The 19,239-nt window shown below is 52.2% G+C and overlaps 2 protein-coding genes across 3 annotated transcripts in view; one reads left to right on the top strand and one right to left on the bottom strand.

Moving 5' to 3' along the window:
• Positions 1 to 19,239, top strand: part of LOC310660977 (uncharacterized protein) — a 776,342-nt gene that overhangs the window by 125,156 nt on the left and 631,947 nt on the right. The gene's annotated exons all lie outside the window — the stretch shown is intronic.
• LOC310661359 (SCO-spondin-like) overlaps positions 1 to 19,239 on the bottom strand; it is a gene marked incomplete at its 5' end in the record, with an annotated part of 165,801 nt that overhangs the window by 117,656 nt on the left and 28,906 nt on the right. Inside the window, 14 exons of the mRNA XM_083407208.1 lie at positions 273 to 395; positions 1,093 to 1,329; positions 2,178 to 2,384; positions 4,571 to 4,801; positions 6,044 to 6,444; positions 7,398 to 7,491; positions 8,539 to 8,694; positions 10,684 to 10,793; positions 11,696 to 11,823; positions 12,861 to 13,063; positions 14,048 to 14,182; positions 14,268 to 14,524; positions 15,782 to 15,876; positions 18,101 to 18,281. Of these exons, the coding sequence (XP_083263334.1) occupies positions 273 to 395; positions 1,093 to 1,329; positions 2,178 to 2,384; positions 4,571 to 4,801; positions 6,044 to 6,444; positions 7,398 to 7,491; positions 8,539 to 8,694; positions 10,684 to 10,793; positions 11,696 to 11,823; positions 12,861 to 13,063; positions 14,048 to 14,182; positions 14,268 to 14,524; positions 15,782 to 15,876; positions 18,101 to 18,281 (2,558 nt within the window). The remainder of the gene's footprint in view (positions 1 to 272; positions 396 to 1,092; positions 1,330 to 2,177; positions 2,385 to 4,570; positions 4,802 to 6,043; positions 6,445 to 7,397; positions 7,492 to 8,538; positions 8,695 to 10,683; positions 10,794 to 11,695; positions 11,824 to 12,860; positions 13,064 to 14,047; positions 14,183 to 14,267; positions 14,525 to 15,781; positions 15,877 to 18,100; positions 18,282 to 19,239) is intronic.

Genomic DNA, 19,239 nt, shown 5'->3' on the forward strand with positions numbered 1-19,239 from the left:
CACGCTCCAGGTCCCCTCCCACACTCCCAGAAACCTCTGCCTTTAAACGGTTTCTCATGAGGCCTAGAAGCTTGCTTTCAAAACTGGATCGATTTTAACACAGGGGGTAGCTCAAGCGCATCAGATGCCCATCAAAGCCCCTCTCCGCCTTCCCGGCCAGGGAAGGGAGCAAAAGTCTCAAATCTGGGCCAGATATATTGTGAGAGGGTCCTTTTTCACCCTGCTTCTGGTTCCAGCCACCCACCAGGCGAGAGCCACCAGAGGCTCCTTACCGCAGGCCGTCTCGTCTTCTCCCTGGGGGCAGTCAGGGGAGCCATCACACACCCGGGAAACATTGATGCACATGCGGTTGTCACAGATGAAGAAGCCCGGGCAGGGCGGGATCTGCGTGGAGCCTGCGCCAGGAAAGAGAAAGGAGGGTCATTCCCAGGGAGACAGGATGAGCGGGACACCTGAGACGTCCCCACAGGTCCCTTTGGAGAGGCTGAGGGTGCTTCCTCATTTCCCCCATCTTACAGCCCCTTCTCCACACTTCCACACTGAAACTGAATTGAATTGAAATACTTTATTATCCCCAGTGCCCCCCTCCCTATCCTATAAAAAGCCTTATTTAAAACAACGGTTTGCACTACCCGCTAAGGAAGGTAACAACAGCATAAAATTCAAAAGAACAATTAATTGCACATTTATTCAAAACCCAATTATAGCTACTTAGTTTGATCAGTTCAACAAAGCCGATGAATTTGATCAGAGCAGGAGACTCTTCATCACAGGGCTGTGGTTCGAGCCCCACGTTGGACAAAAGATTCCTGCATTGCAGAGGGCTGGACTAGATTACTCCCGGGGTCCCTTCCCACTCTACCATTCTATGTTTCTATGATCCAGCGAAACCAGCCTTAGCCTTTTGGCGCCCAGCTCCAAATTAGCTCCGGTGTGTGCCCTAGAGGCAGGGCAAGTTGGAATCATAGACTTGTAGTGTTGGAATGGTCCCCTGAAGGTTCTCTAGTCTGACCCCGGCCAGGCAGGAATCGTCCACCCAGCCCTTCTCGCCGTCTGCGGAGAGCCCCGGTCGTGGGGTCAGGATCTGCTCACCGCAGGTGTCGACGCTTTCGTCCGAGTGGTCCTGGCAGTGGGGGGCGCCGTCACACAGCCGGCTGTAGTGGATGCACTCTGCCCCGTGGGCGCAGGGGAACTGGTCCAAGCCGCAGGTGCGGTTGCACTGGAGCTCGTCACTGGCGTCCAGGCAGTCGGCTTCGTTGTCGCACACCCAGCCGCGCGGCTGGCACTCCCCGCTGTGGCAGTGGAACTCGTAGCGGCCGCAGGGTGGCGCTGCGGGGAGGGCAGGACGAGAGAGAGGGAGAAAGGGGGAGAGAAGGAAAGAGGTCAAGACGTCCAGAGCAAGGCTCCAGACTGAGGCAGCCGCCTCAGGCAGCAGAAGCCCAAGGGCAGGTGTCCCATGGGTGCCCCGCCCTCCCGGCCACCTTCACCTCTGAAATCTCACGAGATCTCGCAAGATCTGCTGTTATTGCAGCCCCTTTGCAAGGGCCACCAAGCAACCCAGATAGCAGAGACTTCAGTGCAGGGAGATGACACATTCCCATTTCACCCCTGCTTGGGAGGAAAATTATCCCCAAGGATCCTGTCAGGGACTGGCTGGACACTGGAGATTTGAGGCTGGCTTGGAAAAGGGGATCAGTGATCTGGGGGAGCCTGTAACAGCCAGAGACGAGAGTCAGAGTCAGGAGGGTGAGAGCAGGATTGGAAGGTGAAGCACAGGTGCAGAAAGAGGGAGAGAGAGGTCAGGGTGCTGTAGAGCCCAGGGCTTCCCTGTGCCTCCTCCTGCTGCCCCCACCTCTCCTGCCCCACTGTCTCCCAGGACCAGAAGAGGAGTGAAGAGAGAAGAGCAGAGGCAACTGGCGCACAGGCTTAGTCTTTGCCTGCTCATGCCAGCTTGGGTGCGGAAGATGCACAAGCTGAGGTCAAGGCCTCTCTGTTGCAGCAACGACCTCAATGGGTAGCTGAGAGACATAGGACTGGCGGACATGCCTCTCCCTAACTTGTAAGAGCTCTTGGGAACTCTATGGGGGCTGGCAACAGCTGTGTTAGGGCAGCCTTGGCCCTTCCCACTAGGCAGTGCTACTCAGCTCTGGGTTTCTGGGTGCACGGAGCCTGCTTACCCAGAGTCCTGTTCATGGGGGACGGGTGAGTCGCAGGAAGACTGGGGGGCACGGTGGCTGCCAAAGGTGTGGTCGGGGGCGCCGGGCAGTGTGGTGGCTTCTCATCGGCGCCTTCGGCACAGTCACGAAGGCCATCGCACACCTGGGAGCGGCTCACGCAAGCGCCATCCGGACAAGGTAGCTGCCCAGGGGCACACGTCACACGGCCTGCGAGGGGAGGAGGGTACGGTGAAGACCAGCCCACCATTCGCTCATTCTAGTGCCTTCCTTCATTTCTCAGGAGGCTTAGTTTGGTCAGAATCAAGTCTACCCTTCCAGACTTAATGCTAAATGCATCGCTTCTGGTGGAAATTTGTGTTCTGGGCTTTTTAGATTCGTCTACCCATGTACTATCTGAAACGCCATCTCCATCTTCTCTTATAAACACCACCTCCATCTCCTCGAAAGATTCCATCAACAGCTTCTCCAAAAAATTTTACACGTCACTTGGGTAAACAGGCAGACTAATTCCAGTGTACTGGAAGAAGCAAAGATCACCCATGTCGAAACGATGATTCTTCAACATCAACTTCATTGGACTGGTCATAATAATAATACGAAATTTTTATTTGTACCCCGCCCTCCCCAGCCGGAGCCGGGCTCAGGGCGGCTAACATCATAAAACTAACACAGTTGTGCGGATGCCTGATGATCGACTTCCAAAGCAACTACTCTATTCCAAACTTCAAAATGGAAAGCGTAATGCTGGAGGTCAACAAAAGAGGTTTAAAGACTGTCTCAAGGCAAATCTTTAAAAATGTAGTATAAACACCGACAACGGGGAAACACTGGCCTGTGAGTGCTCCATTTGGAGAACAGCTTTTACCAAAGGTGTCATGGGCTTTGAAGACACTCGAACTCAGGACGCAAGGGAGAAATGTGCTAAGAGGAAGGCACGCTTGGCAAATCGACACCGTGATCAACTCCCGCCCGGGAACCAATGTCCCCACTGTGGAAGGATGTGTGGATCCAGAATTGGTCTCCACAGTCACTTACGGACTCACTGTTAAAACCGTGTTAATGGAAGACAATCTTACTCGGCGATGAATGATCGCCAAAGAAGAAGACTACCTGAAACCCAAGGTGCACATTGGTTGCCAGATGTGAAATATATTGGCTCTATTTTCAGCTCCCCCACCCACTAAAGAAGACCGCGATGGCTCTGCTCAGCCTCCACAGTTGACGGCTGCACTACTGCTGACTGCCAGTTGCTGGAAACCTCAAGAAGGTAGCTTTTGTATTTGATCTGTGTTGTTTTTCATTTGTGTGAGTCCGGAAAAAAGGTGGGATATTAATAACCCATCAATCGATCGCAAACCACTTTCAGCTTTTTAAAAAACAATCAAGCAATGCACATGTTTTGTGAAATAAATCTCAATCGGTCAATAGTGCTTGTTCCATAACACCCATTGGAGTAACAGTTCAGATCAGTTACAGATAGGTAGCCGTGTTGTTCTGCCGTAGTCAAAACAAAATAAAAAAATTCCTTCCAGTAGCACCTTAAAGGTAAAGGGACCCCGGACCATTAGGTCCAGTCGTGACCGACTCTGGGGTTGCGGCACTCATCTCGCTTTATTGGCCGAGGGAGTCGGCGTACAGCTTCCAGGTCATGTGGCCAGCATGACTAAACCGCTTCTGGCGAACCACAGCAGCGCACAGAAACACCGTTTACCTTCCTGCCGGAGTGGTACCCATTTATCTACTTGCACTTTGAAGTACTTTCGAACTGCTAGGTTGGCAGGAGCAGGGACCGAGCAACGGGAGCTCACCCAGTCGCGGGGATTCGAACTGCCAACCTCCTGATCAGCAAGCCCAAAAGGCTCTGTGGTTTAACCCACAGCGCCACCCGCATCCCTAGTAGCACCTTAAAGGCCAACTAATTTTGTTATGCATGCACACGAAACCTCATACCAATAACAAACTTAGTTGGTCTCTAAGGTGCTACCGGAAGGAATTTTTAAATTTTAATTCAGATCAGGAAACTGAAAATAATCTGGCTGGGTATGGTGGGGGAAGATCTGGAGGGAAGGAAAGACAAACCATAAGCCTGCAAGAAACATCTGAATTGCATTGGCCGTCTTGATAAACCTGGATTGTTGCTTAGCACTGCTGGAAAGCCCCCCAAGATTACCAAAGACACTTGATAGGACCTTGTAAACCTTCAATGTACAACATCAAAACCTTCGGGATCCACCTAGCTCAGCATTCCCTGCACGGACTGGCAGTGGCTCTCCAGGGTTTGGGGGTCCAGGGGTCTCTCCCAGCCCTAAGTGGGTGTGTGTGGACGGGAGCTGGGACCTTCTGCTTGCCAAGCAGCTGCCCCGCCACCGACCTGGGGGGATGACCGCTCTCACCTGGGCAGAAAGCTTCATCCATTCCGGCAGGACAGTCCTGCTTCCCATCACAAAGCAGAGCTTGGGGCAGGCACTGGCCGTCGGGGCACTGGAACTCCCCAGCTGGGCACACGCAGCCGCTTTCGTCGCTGAAGTCTCCGCAGTCGTCGTGCCGGTCGCAGCGGTGGAGGTACGGCAAGCAGCGCCCCATTGCGCAGCGGAACTCGCTCGGCCCACAGGGGGGCCCGCAGCCTGAGAAGGGGTTGTTTTATTGTTTATTATTATTTCTGCAATTTACATGCCACCCTTTATCCGAAGAGGTACAACATTAAAAGCATAATTTACATAGCATAATAAGAAAAGATAAATTAAAAAATGATAATAACAGTCCCACCCCCGCCCCAACACACTTTTAAAAGGCCACGGATTGTCTAATGGCTGAAGGCCTGGTTAAAGAGGAACATTTTTGCCTGGAGCCTAAAGGTATATAATGAAGTCACCGGGCGAGCCTCCCTGGGGAGAGCACTCCATAGACGGGGAGCCACTGCAGAAAAGGCCCCGTTCTCGAGTTGCCACTCTGCAGACCTCTCATGGAAGAGGCACATGGAGAAGGGCCTCTGATGATGATCGCAGATTTGGGGGTGGTTTATATAGGGAGAGGCAGTCCTTGAGGCATTGCAGCCCTGAGCCATTTAAGGCTTTATAGGTCAAAACCAACACTTTGAATTGGGCCTGGAAGCTAACTGGCAGCCAATGCAGTCAGGCCAGGATTGGTGTGATATGCTCAAACTGTCTCGTCCTGGTAAGCAACCTGATTGCCGAATTCTGCACCAGCTGAAGTTTCTGAACCATCTTCAGAGGCAGCCCCACACATCACACGGTGCGGTAATCTATCCTAGAGGTTACCAGAGCATCAACCATGGAAGTTAGGCTGTCCTTGTCCAGATAGCGGCGCAGCTAATGGAAGGCACACCGGGCCACTGAGACGGCCTGAGCCTCGAGCGACAGTACAGGATCCAGCATTATCCCCGAGCTACGTACAATATCCCCAAGAGGACACACCAGGACCACTATGGGCTGCCAAACTCTGCCAACCATCCACCAAAAAAAATCCGCCAAACTCCACCACAATCGCTCCCTCCAAACCTCCTTTCTCAAACTCCAACTCTGCACTAGCCTCAAAGGTCAGTACAAAAGTTCATGGGGTTGCTAGCCTTTCCCTTTTTGTGCCATTTTTGCAGTTTTCCTGCTCTTTTCAGGCCGTTTCTGCCCTTTCTGCAGTTTAAATCAATTTACTTAATTATTTCCCAGCACCGCACATATACAAGAGTTGACCACGTCTAAGTGGGGAGACACCTGTATACCCATTTTTATGCACACTGTTATGCAGACAGAATTCTACTTGCCCCCCAGGTCAGCTGGTAATCTCTCCCTGGGCCCCCCCCCCCCCCGCATTTCAGCTGCTCTGAGTGTCTCCCTTTGCTCTGTGCTCACCTGCCTCGTCGGAATGATCCGCAAAGCCGCAGTCCATTTCCCCGTCACAGAGATGCTCGCGGGGGATGCAACGCCCGTTGGCACAGCGGAACTCCTGCAGGGCACAGGCGGGCAGCGGGCAGTCCCTCTCGTCCGAGCCATCCAGACAGTCCACAGTTCCGTCGCAGCGGTATCCCCAGGGCACACACTGTCCGCTGGCGCACTGGTACTGGTGAGGGGCGCAGCTCAAGGTGCAGAACTCGTCCGAGCCGTCCCCACAGTCGTCCTCATTGTCGCACGCCCAGGCACCGGGAACGCAGCGCCCACCTGTGTGGCAGGCAAACTCTGTCTCGGCGCAGCGGGGCGATGTGGCGCAAGGTTCTAGGGGGGCAACGCACTGCCACAAGCCGGCCTCACAGGAGCTGCAGAAGGGAGAAGTGTCAGAAAGAGTTGGGTGGGTGTGAGGTGGGCACTGGGGCTGTCTGAGGCTCAGGGCAGCGCCACGAGGAGAGGTCATGGCACGACAGGGAATAGTTAGCCACAGTAGTTCGCGCATTGCTTACCTCAGGACTGGGCTGCTGCAATGTGCTCTTTGAGGGGCTTCCTTTGCTAAATTTATTTGTTGTTGTTGTTTAGTCATGTCCAAGTCTTCGTGACCCCATGGACCAGAGCACTCCAGGCATTTATTTATTTACACAGAGCTAAATAAAATATATACAGTGGTGCCTCCGGTTGCGAACGGGATCCATTCCAGAGGTCCGGCCATATCCTGAAGTTTTTGCAACCGGAGGACCGCTTCTGCGCATGCGCGAGCGGCGAAACACTTCCGGGTTACAGTGCAGAATGAACATCGTGTTGCACTTGTAAAGGTAAAAAAGGTAAAGGACCCCAGGATGGTTAAGTCTAGTCAAAGGACTTCCTTTCATGGGCTTGTGGTGCTCATCTCGCTTTCAGGCCGAGGGAGCCAGTGTTTGTCCGCAGACAGCTTTCCGGGTCATGTGGCCAGCAGGACTAAACCGCTTCTGATGCAACAGGACACCGTGGCGGAAACCAGAGCGCATGGAAATGGCATTACCTTCCTGCTGCAGCGGTACCTATTTATCTACTTGCACTGGTGTGCTTTTGAACTGCTAGGTTGGCAGGAGCTGGGACAGAGCAACAGGAGCTCACTCCGTCGCAGGGCTTCAAACCGCCGACCTTCTAATCGGCAAGCCCAAGAGGCTCGGTGGTTTAGACCACAGCGCCCCCCGCGTCCTGCTTTTTACACCCCACCCCCCGTAAAAGTGTTGCGGGCCTGAGCAGTCTTAGGTGCATTCATGGGTAGGTAGACAATTCTTCCCATCTGCCCTGCTCCAGCCAACCTTTACGGACTTACCAGTTTCTGCATTCCTGCATCACCAGGGCTCCCAGTGGGAACAGAGTGCCCTCCCAGTAGCAAGGGCACTCGGAGGGGTCGATGCAGCGGCTGCCTGGCAGGGAAGGAACAGCAGAATATCAGGAGAGCCCTGTTGGATTGGGCCAATAGCCCATTGAGTCCGGCAGCCTCTTCTCACTGCGGCCGGCCCCAGGTTTGAATCCTGCAAGCAGGATCTCCTCCCTGAGCAGAGCTCTTTGGGCGGATCTCAACACTTGCGGGAGCGCTGACGGGTGGCTGCAGGAATGGCGGAGAGGCATTTCAGTTTGTACCCAGCTGGATAGCCTAGTGGGTAGAGCATGAGACTTGTAGCCTCAGGGTCGTAGGTTTGAGCCCCACATTGGGCAAATATTCCTGCATTGCAGGGGGTTGGACTAGATGACCCTCGTGGTCCCTTCCAACTCTATGATTCTAGGATTTTCATCCATCCATCCAGGGACTTCTCATCGTGGCTGATGACCATGGAGGACGGTGGTAGCCGCCCAGAGATGGAAGGACGATGAAGTTCCAACCAGAGAAGAATGGATAATCAAGATGATGGACTATGCCAAAATGGCAAAACTGACAGGGAGAATCAGAAACCAGTAAGATAAGAAATTTAATAAAGAATGGGGGGGAAATATAGATTACCTTAAAGAACATGGTTAAAAACGTTAGCAGGATTAACTTAACACTTGTAATAATTTTATGGTTATAAATGGAAATTTGAATACAATTTGGATAATATTATAGGATGCAGTATAAAGTGAAGTACTATGGAAACCACAGGAGGGTGGAAGTAAGTCCACGGATTCAGGGAATCCTAGACATGTATAAAACTGACTATAAAAATATGTAGATTTGAATGTAAAAACTTAAAATAAATATATATTTAAAAAGGGAGGATGGAGGTAGCAGTCTAGTGCTGCTCTTCCCACACACCAGCTGACCCTTTGCAACCTTCTTCAGCACAGGGACCCAACGCCTCTTAGAATAATAGAATCATCAAGTTGGAAGGGACACCCCAAAGGCCATCTAGTCCAGCCCCCTTCAATGCAGGAGTCGCAGCAAAAGCATCCATAATAGGTGGTCCTCTGACCTCTGCCCCCCCCCCCCACCTTACCATGCAGCACTTTGCCCTCTGGGCAGAAGCATCCCTCCACGCAGGAAAGGGCCTCGCTGCTGCAGTGCTCGGCCCCCTCCAGGCCGAAGTTCTTGCAGGTGGGGGGGCAGGCTGGGCCGCAGGCATCATACTCCAGCCCGTAGTCACACTGCATGGCTGAGCGGGGAGAGAGGGAAAGGCTTGCTCCCTTACTTATTCATTACAAAAAACAAATCACCAAGGATCAAGTGCTGTTTTGAGATGCAGGCATGGCCAAACGTGGCCCTCCAGCTGTTTGGGGACTACGACTCCCATCATCCCTAGCTAACAGGACCAGTGGCCAGGGATGGTGAGAGTTGTAGTCCCAAAACAGCTGGAGGGCCAAGTTTCGCCATGCCAAGGGACCTGTCTGGGGAATCCAGGGTGCATTGGTCTCAAAGGGGGGGGGGGGTCAGGAAGCTATTCTGCTGGAGGGGGAACAGGCGCGAGCCACTTCCGGAAACTGATAGTGATTGAGGCAGACGCGCTTTCAAGAGCGCCGTACTGTACATAGTTTTTGCACTTAATAAATCCTGTAAAAGACAGGCTGGAATCCCAGGCTGTTATCTCCGCAAGCACCCACATATCATCCTGACATACATAATGTAACAACAGCAACAAACAAACACCCTGACACATTTAAAAGGCCAAAGATTGCTCAATCAGCCAAAGGCCTAAGTGAAGAGGAATGCAATGAAGGCGCCAGGCCTCTGGGAAGGGTCTGGTTTCACAAGGTCCTCCAGGGAAAGGAGCAAACTGCAAGACAAGGCTAGCCCTGCTCTCCCCAGAAATGTGTGAGCCACTGTTAGGGACAGGTTGGATGCAGAGGAAAGGGGGGAGGAACCCCAGGGGAAGAAGGATCAGAGCCCGCGGAAGGGTGGTGGGACGACAATGAGCGGTCAGAGAGTGTAGACTGGGAGGAGGAGGTGTTGGAAGCTGAAGAGGCAACAGGGCTTAGTGAGCGGGGAGAGTCTGTGGCAGAGAGGAGCCCAGACTCAGAGGCAGAAGCAGGAGAGGAGGGAGGTCAAGAGGCAGAGATGACTCAGGCTGGGGAAGAAGCTCAGGGTGTCTCCTAATGCTTCTGCGACAAGCTCCCCTCCCCACTTGTCTCCCAGAACCAGAAGAGGGCTGAAAAGGGCTGGGGAGAGAGAGGTTGGCTTCATGCAGGCTCAGTCTCCGATGGCTTGGGGAAAACCCTGGAGAGGAGGGGACTTAGACAATTGGGGGAAGCAGGGACCTTAAGTCTCTGCAGCCGCTTCATGAAGGTAAGACCTCCAGAACTAATGCCAGTGTACTGAAAGAAGCAAAGATCACCTGTGTTGAAGCAATGATTCTTCAACATCCACTTCGTTGGACTGGTCATGGTGTGCAGATGCCTGATTATCATCTTCCAAAGCAACTACTCTATTCCGAACTTAAAAATGGAAAGTGTAATGCTGGTGGTCAACAAAAGAGCTTTAATCTTAAAAGGCTAATCTTAAAAAATGTAGTATAAACACTGACAACTGGGAAACACTGGCCTGTGAGTGCTCCATTGGAGAACAGCCTTTACCAAAGGTGTCATGGGCTTTGAAGACACTCGAACTCAGGACGCAAGGGAGAAAGGTGCTAAGAGGAAGGCACGCTTGGCAAACCCTCACCGTGATCAACTCCCGCCCGGAAACCAATGTCCCCACTGTGGAAGGACGTGTGGATCCAGAATTGGCCTCCACAGTCACTTATGGACTCATTGTTAAAACCGTGTTTATGGAAGACAATCTTACTCAGTTATAAATGATCACCAAAGAAGCAGCAGCAGCTGTGCTCATTAGGCCTGACACTCCTGTACAATACATGTATACCAACTTGCAAGGTGTGATTGACTGCTGCCTCGCTTCTGTCAGCTGGACCAAAGAATGCTAGGTGCATTGCCTCAGAATTATTATTTTTTAACTGTCTTGGTTCATGCGAAGTCTCTTCCCTTCAGGTCTGCAGGGTAAGTGGTAGGGTAGAGGCAGCAACATTCGGACAGTAAGGCCCACTGGCAACATTGCCCGGCTGTTGTGTCGCCAGCTGGGCAGCAAAGGCTTTCCCCCCTTCCACACAGAGGCCACTTCCAGACTCCCAAACGAAAGCAGCGTGACTTACGGCAGAGATCCTGGCTTCTCCAGCGCACAGGAACCCCCCGCTGGCTGCACTCCTCTGCGTAGGTAGCGATGGCGGTGCAGAGGCACTCGCAGTCCCCTCCGGAGTCACAGCTGGGGGGAGAAGAAAGTCAGGGAGGTAAAGGGACCCCTGACCATTAGGTCCAGTCGTGGCCGACTCTGGGGTTGTGACGCTCATCTCGCTTTCTTGGCCGAGGGAGCCGGCGTACAGCTTCCGGGTCATGTGGCCAGCAGGACTAAGCCACTTCTGGTCAACCAGAGCAGCGCACGGAAACGCCGTTTACCTTCCCACCGGAGTGGTACCTATTTATCCACTTGCACTTTGATGTGCTTTCGAACTGCTAGGTTGGCAGGAGCTGGGACCGAGCAACGGGAGCTCACCCCGTCGTGGGGATTCAAACCGCCGACCTTCTGATCGGCAAGTCCTAGGCTCTGTGGTTTAACCCACAGCGCCACCCGCATCCCAGGGGGACAGTAGAGGGACACAAGAGGGTCTCCTACTCAGGAACAGCCTCCTAAGAATAGCCTGCCCCTCTCAAGCTCACTAGGTTCCAAATGCATTTTCAAAACTCCCCAAGTTATTTTGGGGACTTCCTAATAACAGCTCAACAACTGCAGGTGTCAGGGATTTTATGTTTAGAAATATGGCAACCCTATAGAAATATTTAAAACCAAACATTTAAACCCAAAGATACAAAGAAGGACATCAGTAAAAACAGCAACAACAGAGAAGCCCTCAATTAAACAGTGGTACCTCTGGATCCATTCCGGAGGCCCGTTCACAGCCTGAAAAGAATGCAACCCACGTCTGTGCATGAGTGGGTCACGATTGGCCGCTTCTGCACATGCAGAAGTAACCCGTTCCATTACATCCAGGTCGCCGCGAGACGCGACCTGAAAACATGCAACCTGAAGCAAACGTAACATGAGGTATGACTGTATATCAATAGATTAATATCAAGGTATAACCGCTATATGTCTCGCCAGTCCCCTACCCGCAGGCGTCGAAGATGCACCACTCGTAGAACTGCTGGCAGGGGAGTTCCTCATGGCAGGGGGCAAAGAGGTCCTGCAAGAGGACCCCACAGCGCTTCCGGGCCCAGGTCACGCGGTGAGAGTTCACCTTGGTGGTGGGAGGGAGAAAGACAGAGGTGAGAGGGGCCGCTGACTTCACCAGAAGCACCTGCTGGATGAGGCCAATGGCCCACCTGGTCCAGCACCCTGTTCTCACAGCAGATGCCTCTTTTGGGAAAATCCGAAGCAGGATCCAAGCACAAGAGCCACTATCTCCTCCTGCGATTTCTAACAACTGGTACTGGATTGCTGCCTCCGACTGTGGAGGCAGAACAGAGCCATCCTGGCCAATAGCCATCTCCTCCAGGTTGGTGGCCAACTCCTGTGGCAGGGAGTTCCATAGGTTAACTAAGTGCTGTCTGAAGAAGATTTTTCTTTTATCTGTCCTGAATCATCTAACATTTCAGCTTGGTTGTATGCCCACAAATTCTGGTGTTATGGGGGGGGGACACACTTTTCCCTCCCCTCTTTCTCCATGCCAGGAGTCATTTTGTAAACTTCTATCCTGTTGCTGCTTGCTCCTCTTTCCTCTAAACTAAGAAGTCCCAAAGGCTGCAACCATTCTTCATAGGGGATTCGCTCCATCCCCTTGATCATTTGGGCTGTGCTTCTCTGGTCTTTCTCCTAGTCTAGAATACCCTTTTTGAGTGAGGTGACCAGGACTGTGCGCAGAATTCCAAATGCAGCCGCACCAAAGATCTGCACCTTCAGGGCTGCGACTGCAGCAGCCACAGGTTAAACCTTGACAACCTCCCCCAGCTTGTCCTCGTACGGTGACATTTCTCTTTATTGTACAGGAACGCAGCTGCATATATTTACCTTTCAAGCTCCAGGACTGAGTGTTGTTGGAGTCCCAAACCCCCGTGAAAAGCCACTCTTTAGCACTCCGTCGGAGCAAACTTCAATTCAGGTTTTCTGTGGATTAACATTTGTTCCGATGGAGCGCTAGAGAGTGGGTTTTTGTGGGGAAAGCTCTGGAGTTAAAAAGGATGCAGGGACACAGAACTTTAAAACATGGACCAGGCCTGTAAAGAGGTAAATGTGGATCAAAGATGGACTTTAACTGGGCAGCCGACCTGGGCGTACCGTGCAAGGGTGCTCAAAATCCTCGCTGTTGACCTCAGGGCAGAGCAGGCTGACGCGCCAGGAGTTGCCAAAGAGATCTGCTGTGGGCTCCACAATGCCTTGCCGGCTGGTGAAATCGTTCTCAGTGTCCCCATCAAAGTTTCCACACAGGCCTGACATGCGGCCTTGGTACATGGGGTCCACTTTGATGTAGATGCGGGTGCCTGTACAGAGAGGGGAAACAGCTCATTCTCAGCCTCTTGGAGTCAAAATAAAAGGAATCCATGCCAACTTATTTTTCAACTTCATTCCCCCTTTCCGTTCCTAAGTTCTTTCCACCACCACCTCACAATTTTTTTCATTTTAAAAACAATGAAGAAACAGGACTTTCAGCCACCCTGTGTTTGGTTTTTTAGGGTTGTAAAATAGTTGCTCTGTGCTTTAGAGCTTCTTCTGCACAGGAAGATCAAAAGTTCACAGGAAAAGTCAAAGCTCAGAGGAGGAGGATTTGCATAGGGAGGTTAAAAGCATTTAAGAGGAAATTTTGCACAAGTGAGTCAAAAGCTCAGCCTCGGAATATGGCGAGTAAGGAAAGAGAGAAATTTTACTCCTTATTGGCTCAAAGCTTGACAGGGGAATGAAAAAATGGCATGTAAGGAAAACTGGAAGATGGGGAGGGAGAGGAGAGAACTAAGGAAGAACTGAAATTAGAGCCCTCTTGCAAATAGAGCATAAACCTGAAACAAGGACCCAGGATACAAACCTGAAATAGTTGGAAAAGCTTAACGGAGAAGGCTGGAAGCCTGTGTCTTGATCAATATTCACCAGGTTGGGAAAGAGAACAAGACCGATTGGATACATTTATCTCTGTTTATTTTGCAATTATATGTCGTTTATTTTGCTCTTATATTTCGACTATAAACCATGTTTCTTTCCTCCAACTTTCTCAAGAACTGTTTTACTCTCTACTTTATTAAAGGTCAAGAGGTAAGGAGTGTGGCCCACAATGCACAGGAGCCAACTCCTAGGGGCCAAGGGGTCTTTGCACCCCCAATAAAATATTTGAGGGGGCCATAGTCCAAAGTTGATGAGCACTGCCATTCAAATGATGTGCATGCGCCACATCATGTGATTGAGTAGGCGGGGTGGGGCTTACCTCCCCCCCCCAATATTTTATTAAAGTTGGCACCCCTCCTGCCCAGTCTCACCTCCATCCCAGAGCACCGTCAGCCCCAGCTGGGAGATGAGTGAGAGGAAGAGCCCTGCTCTCTCCAGGGTCAGGCCGTTCCCACTATACGTTTTCGGGGGGCGCACCGAAACCCCGTTCACGGTCACGTCTTTTCCTGGTGTGGACAGAGAAAGCCAATATCAGGAGGGCACGAGATGGGCAGAGTTGGCATGATACTCGTCTCTTTCCCATTTAATTACCTCGGAGCAGGTGGACCACTGTGTTGCCAATGAGCACCACGACGGATTTGGTGCAGGTGGTGCCGCTGGTGCCGCAGGGCACGTTCTCGGCGGTGACGGTGAAGGCCCCGCTGCTCTCCCGGGCCAGGATGTACTCACAGTCACCCAGGAAGGTGTAGGTCCGCCCGTCGAAAGTGATGTAGTGGGGGTCCCCGGTGGCGACGCACGTCCCGGCGCAGTGGTGGCGGCTGCAGTCCCAGCGCCGGTTTCGGCAAATGCTGCAAGGAAGGAGACGGAGGGACCACAAGGTGGTGAGTGCTGAGCCAAGCACCTCTCATGCCACGGGTCTGCAGCCAATGTAAGGAGCAAGCCAGCAGTAAATCACACAGAGAAGGCGAAGTTAACTCTTTATTAGAAGAAACAGGGTCTGCACAGGAGTGCCAGGTCAAAGGAGCACAGCGACTCTCCTGGGTAGGTCTTGCCCCTGTGAGGCAAGCTGTGGAGACTGAAGCTGTGGAGACTGACTAAGTGTCAGGGACCGTGCTGAGGAGGGCTGCACTGAGGAGGAATGGTGGGAGCCACCCCCTCCCCCTGATCCTGAATCTTCCCAGGAACAGGAGGACTGCATAGATCTGGAACAGTGGTTTGCAGAGGGGCATAGTTCAGAAGGCAGAAGCTGGGAAATACTGGATGGGGGACAGCTAGGAGAAGAAGAAACACAGGGAGAGAAAGGGTTAACAGATTCACAGTCGTGGACAGCATTTCTCTATCGTCCTCCCCAAGGTCGAGAAGTGTTCAGAAAGTCTCAGAACAGATAGAGCAAAGGGTACAAGCTCAGATTACAAGACAGATTATAAGAGTGATGTAGATTAATAGGGACGGAGGGGGGAGTGCGCCTTAATTGGGAGCGCCGTCATTTCTAGGGAGACGTGTTCTTTGGTCTCTCACTGTGATTATTATAGAATCTAATTGGTAAGACGTTCCTTTCATTTGATCTTCTTATTTACTGCCATGGGGGAGGAAGTCGATTCTCTGAAGCCTGACACTAAGGTTCCTCCTCTGCCAGATCCTTCTCCAGCAATCTGAGACTATGCCAGTGTTATCTGCCTTTGCTCCTTCCACTTCATGCCTTTTCTGGTTCTGGGAGACCAGAGGTGGGGAGCTTGTTGCAAGAGGAGGAGGAGGAGGAGGAGACACCCTGGCTTCTTCACTAGCCTGACTCACCTCTGCCTCTTGGTCTCCCTCCTTCAATTCACCAGCTTCAGCTTCTGCCTCCGATTCTGGACTTCTCTCTGCCACAGACTCTCACAGCTCACTAAGTCTTGTTACCTCCTCGGCTTCCAGTACCTCTTCTTCCCAGTCTGCTACCTCTTCTCCCTCTGACCACTCATCGTCACCCCACTACCACTCCCCGGGCTCTGAGCCTTCTTCCCTTGAGGGTTCCCCAGCTGGTGCCTCCCCCTCCCCCACATTCCTCTGCGTCCAACTAGTCTGTGGCAGCCAGCATAGCACAGCAGGCTTGGCTGAGTCCTTACCACGTGTTGCAGTCCTTGGTGATGGTGTCATTGGGCTGGTACAGCCGGCCGTTGTGGTGGCAAGGGCACTCCTCTGGGGAGACACAGCGCTCGTTCTGAAAGAAGGAATCAGCAGGGAAACATGAGCAGGTCCTCCTCATCCACGTGGGGTCATAGAACCATAGGGGTCAACAGGGCCGTCTTCAGCATATCTGGCACCATGGTGCAAAACTCCCTCTGGTGGCCCCCACCCCCCATTTCCCAGAGTTGTCCGCCTTTTTTTAGGGAGGACGGCACTGCCGGCGGGGCTGGAGGAGATGGGCAGCGGCTGGAGGGCGGCTCCTCTGGCGGGGAAGAGGTAGAGGTTGGACGCAGCACCTCCTAGCTCAGCTGGACGCTTCGTGCCGCTGCGGCCATAGCAGACAGAGGCTCCAGGCGCAGCGCTGCTTCGGCGTGGCATGGCGGAGGTGGGCGAGGGTGGCGAGCTGATGCCAGGAGGCACCGCATCCAGCCTCTGCCTCTTCCCTGGAGCCCTCCAGAACTTGGCGCCCCGGCGCCACTAGCCTCTATGGGTAAGACTGTTAGAATATTCCGTTCCACCTTAAGGGACAGGCATGAGACTGTTGTGTGTCACATGTCTGTTTACACTCCAGCACAGCTTCCTGGGAACTTCCATTTGTGTATAGCTTTCGCTTTCAGCTGCTTGCTTTTGGACACGAAAGGGAGAAGACATGTTTTTCCTTTTGTCCTGATGTACGCTGAATAAACTGCTGGTAAATATGCTCAACACAGCCCTTCCCTGCCACTTCTGTTGCGCAGCGTTATTTACTCTGCTGAGTGTGTGCGCTCCAGCTTCTGAAGGCTTTCTGAAGCTCGGGTTGCAGTTTTATGCTGATCCAAGGACTGGAGATCGCCTGGCACACTGGCCGGTGGGCTGGGGCTTGCTGGGAGCCCGCCAATTGCCCCCAATTCCTTGGCTGCATCCCAACAAGGACGCCCCTGGGGGTCAGGCAGCTGCAAGCAACTCCCTCGGCCGGTTGCCCAGGTACGTACAAAGCCAGGAAAAGTTTCTTACCACCCATTTTTTATTCAGTATTTACAGAGAGAGGCTTTGGAACACAGCCTCTTGGATAATGGCATTGTCCCGAGTGAATCTCCACCCTCTTCTCTCCTCATTCCTCATCATCATCACCTCCTGTACGGGCGCTGCCACGTGCCCTCTGTCTTCGAGCTCTTTGCTCTCCTACTTTTAAGGCTCTCCGGGTTCTGGGAGATGGAGGGTCTGGGATGCCTCCTCCTCCGCCTCTCCCATGATTTCCCAGCTTTCCCCCTCATCTGCCTCTGAGCTGTGACCTCCCTCAAGCCCCTCTTGTAATTCTGAACCGTCTTCCTCTTCTCTGGAAGGATCAAACTGGGGAGGCAGACTCCACCATTCCTCCCCTGCCCAGGCCCTGACAATAGGATTGTTTTGCTTTGTTTTAATAATAATCTTTATTGGTTTAAATTACACACATATACACACAAAAAATATGAAGAATTTACACTCTCATATTGCAGAAAGAAAGGAGAAAGAGAAAGAAAAAAGAAGAAAAGGAAAAGAGAAGCTTGCAAAAGAAGAAAGGAAAAAAGAGAGAAAGGAACAAAAACAAATTTACATACGTAATCTTCCTATTAACATCTTAATAAACACTTAAATAAAAAGACTTCTGACAAAAGGAGTCTTCCAATCGTTCTCATTGCACTGTTTATACTATTTTTCTTTTTGTCGCAAAAAGACAATAGGATTGTAATGTTGGAAAGGACCTGCTAGGTCAGGGGTCAGCAAACTTTTTCAGCAGGGGGCTGGTCCACTCTCCCTCAGACCTTGTGGGGGGCCAGACTATATTGGGGGGGGGGGTGAATGAACGAATTCCTTTGCCCCACAAATAACCCAGAGATGCATTTTAAATAAAAGGACACATTCTACTCATGTGAAAAGATGCTGATTCCTGGACCGTCCGCGGGCCGGACTGAGAAGGCAATTGGGCCGGATCTGGCCCCCGGGCCTCAGTTTGCCTACCCCAGCCCTAGGTCAATCCCCTGCAATGGAGGAATCTCAGTTGAGGAATCTCTGGCAGATGGATATCCAACTTTAAGCACCTCAAATGAACAATATAATTGTAGAACTGGGAGGGACCCGCCCAACCCCTTGCAAACCAGGAATCACAGCTAACAGGGGCCACCCAACCTCTCCTTAGAAGCCCCCGATGAAGGAGTGTCCGCCTCCTTCTGCCTGTGGGGCAAGGAAGCGAAGAGAGGCAATGGGGGTTTTGAGCTGGGCAGTGCCAGGGAAGGACTCACCAAGTAGACGGTGCCAGGGGGGCAAACGCAGCCGTCCGAGAAGCCGGCGCAGCTGAGGTTCCCCTCGGGACTGTCGCAGCTCCGCAGGCAGGAGCCAAAGGCGTAGACCAGCTCCCCCGGGCACAGGACAGCTTGGGGGCAGCTCTGCTCTGTGCAGTTCCATGCCCCATTCACACAGATGCTGAAACACAGGTCAGGAGCAAGGATATGTGAGTGAAGGGCTGCAGAGTGAGCTGGGAAGTCCATTCTGCAAACAATGCCAGCTTCCAAGTGTCTTTTTGGAAAAAAGGGGGGTGCGTCCCTCTGCCGCCCCACTGAACAGCCACTCTCTTACCAGAGCAGAGCCAGCTTCCTCAAATAATAATAATAATAATAATAATAATAATAATAATAATAATTTATTATGTATTATTTATACCCCGCCAGTCTGGTTGAGTTTCCCCAGCCACTCTGGGCGGCTTCCAATCGAGTGTTAAAAACAATACAGCATTAAATATTAAAAGCTTCCCTAAACAGGGCTGCCTCCAGATGTCTTTTAAAGAGAAGATAGCTGCTTATTTCCTTCACATCTGAAGGGAGGGCGTTCCACAGGGCAGGCGCCACCACCGAGAAGGCCCTCTGTCTGGTTCCCTGTAACCTCACTTCTCGCAATGAGGGAACCGCCAGAAGGCCCTCGGCGCTGGACCTCAGTGTCCGGGCTGAACGATGGGGGTGGAGACAATTGGGAACAAAAAGCAACCAAGTTAAAAACCAAGGTTTGGGACTTCCTGGGGGCTGGAAATATTGTTGCAGGTTTGGAGGGGTCAGTCTGGATGATGCCCTGAGTCCCTCCTAATTATTGGGGTCCTGAATCTGGTTAGAATCTAAAAGAGGAGCTTGCAGAAGTAGTCAGGCATGTTTCTTTCTCAGGTGATGGCCATAGCTGGCTGCTTGTGTCCTCCTCAGCATCCCAAAAGGAGTGGCCAGATTGCCAGAGCTGCTGCTAAGCAATGGGGCCCTCCAGGCTAACGGCAGGAGGGGCTTTCTTCCACCCCCTTAACCAGCGGCTAGGAGCCAGAGAGGTGTGAGGGAGCAGAGCTGGAGACACAGAATGGCAGATCAAGTTGATGCCAAAATGGCTAAAATGACTGGAAGAATCA

Source organism: Podarcis tiliguerta (assembly GCF_965153285.1).
Source record: "Podarcis tiliguerta genome assembly, chromosome: 12".
In the NCBI taxonomy this organism is placed as follows: Eukaryota; Metazoa; Chordata; class Lepidosauria; order Squamata; family Lacertidae; genus Podarcis; species Podarcis tiliguerta.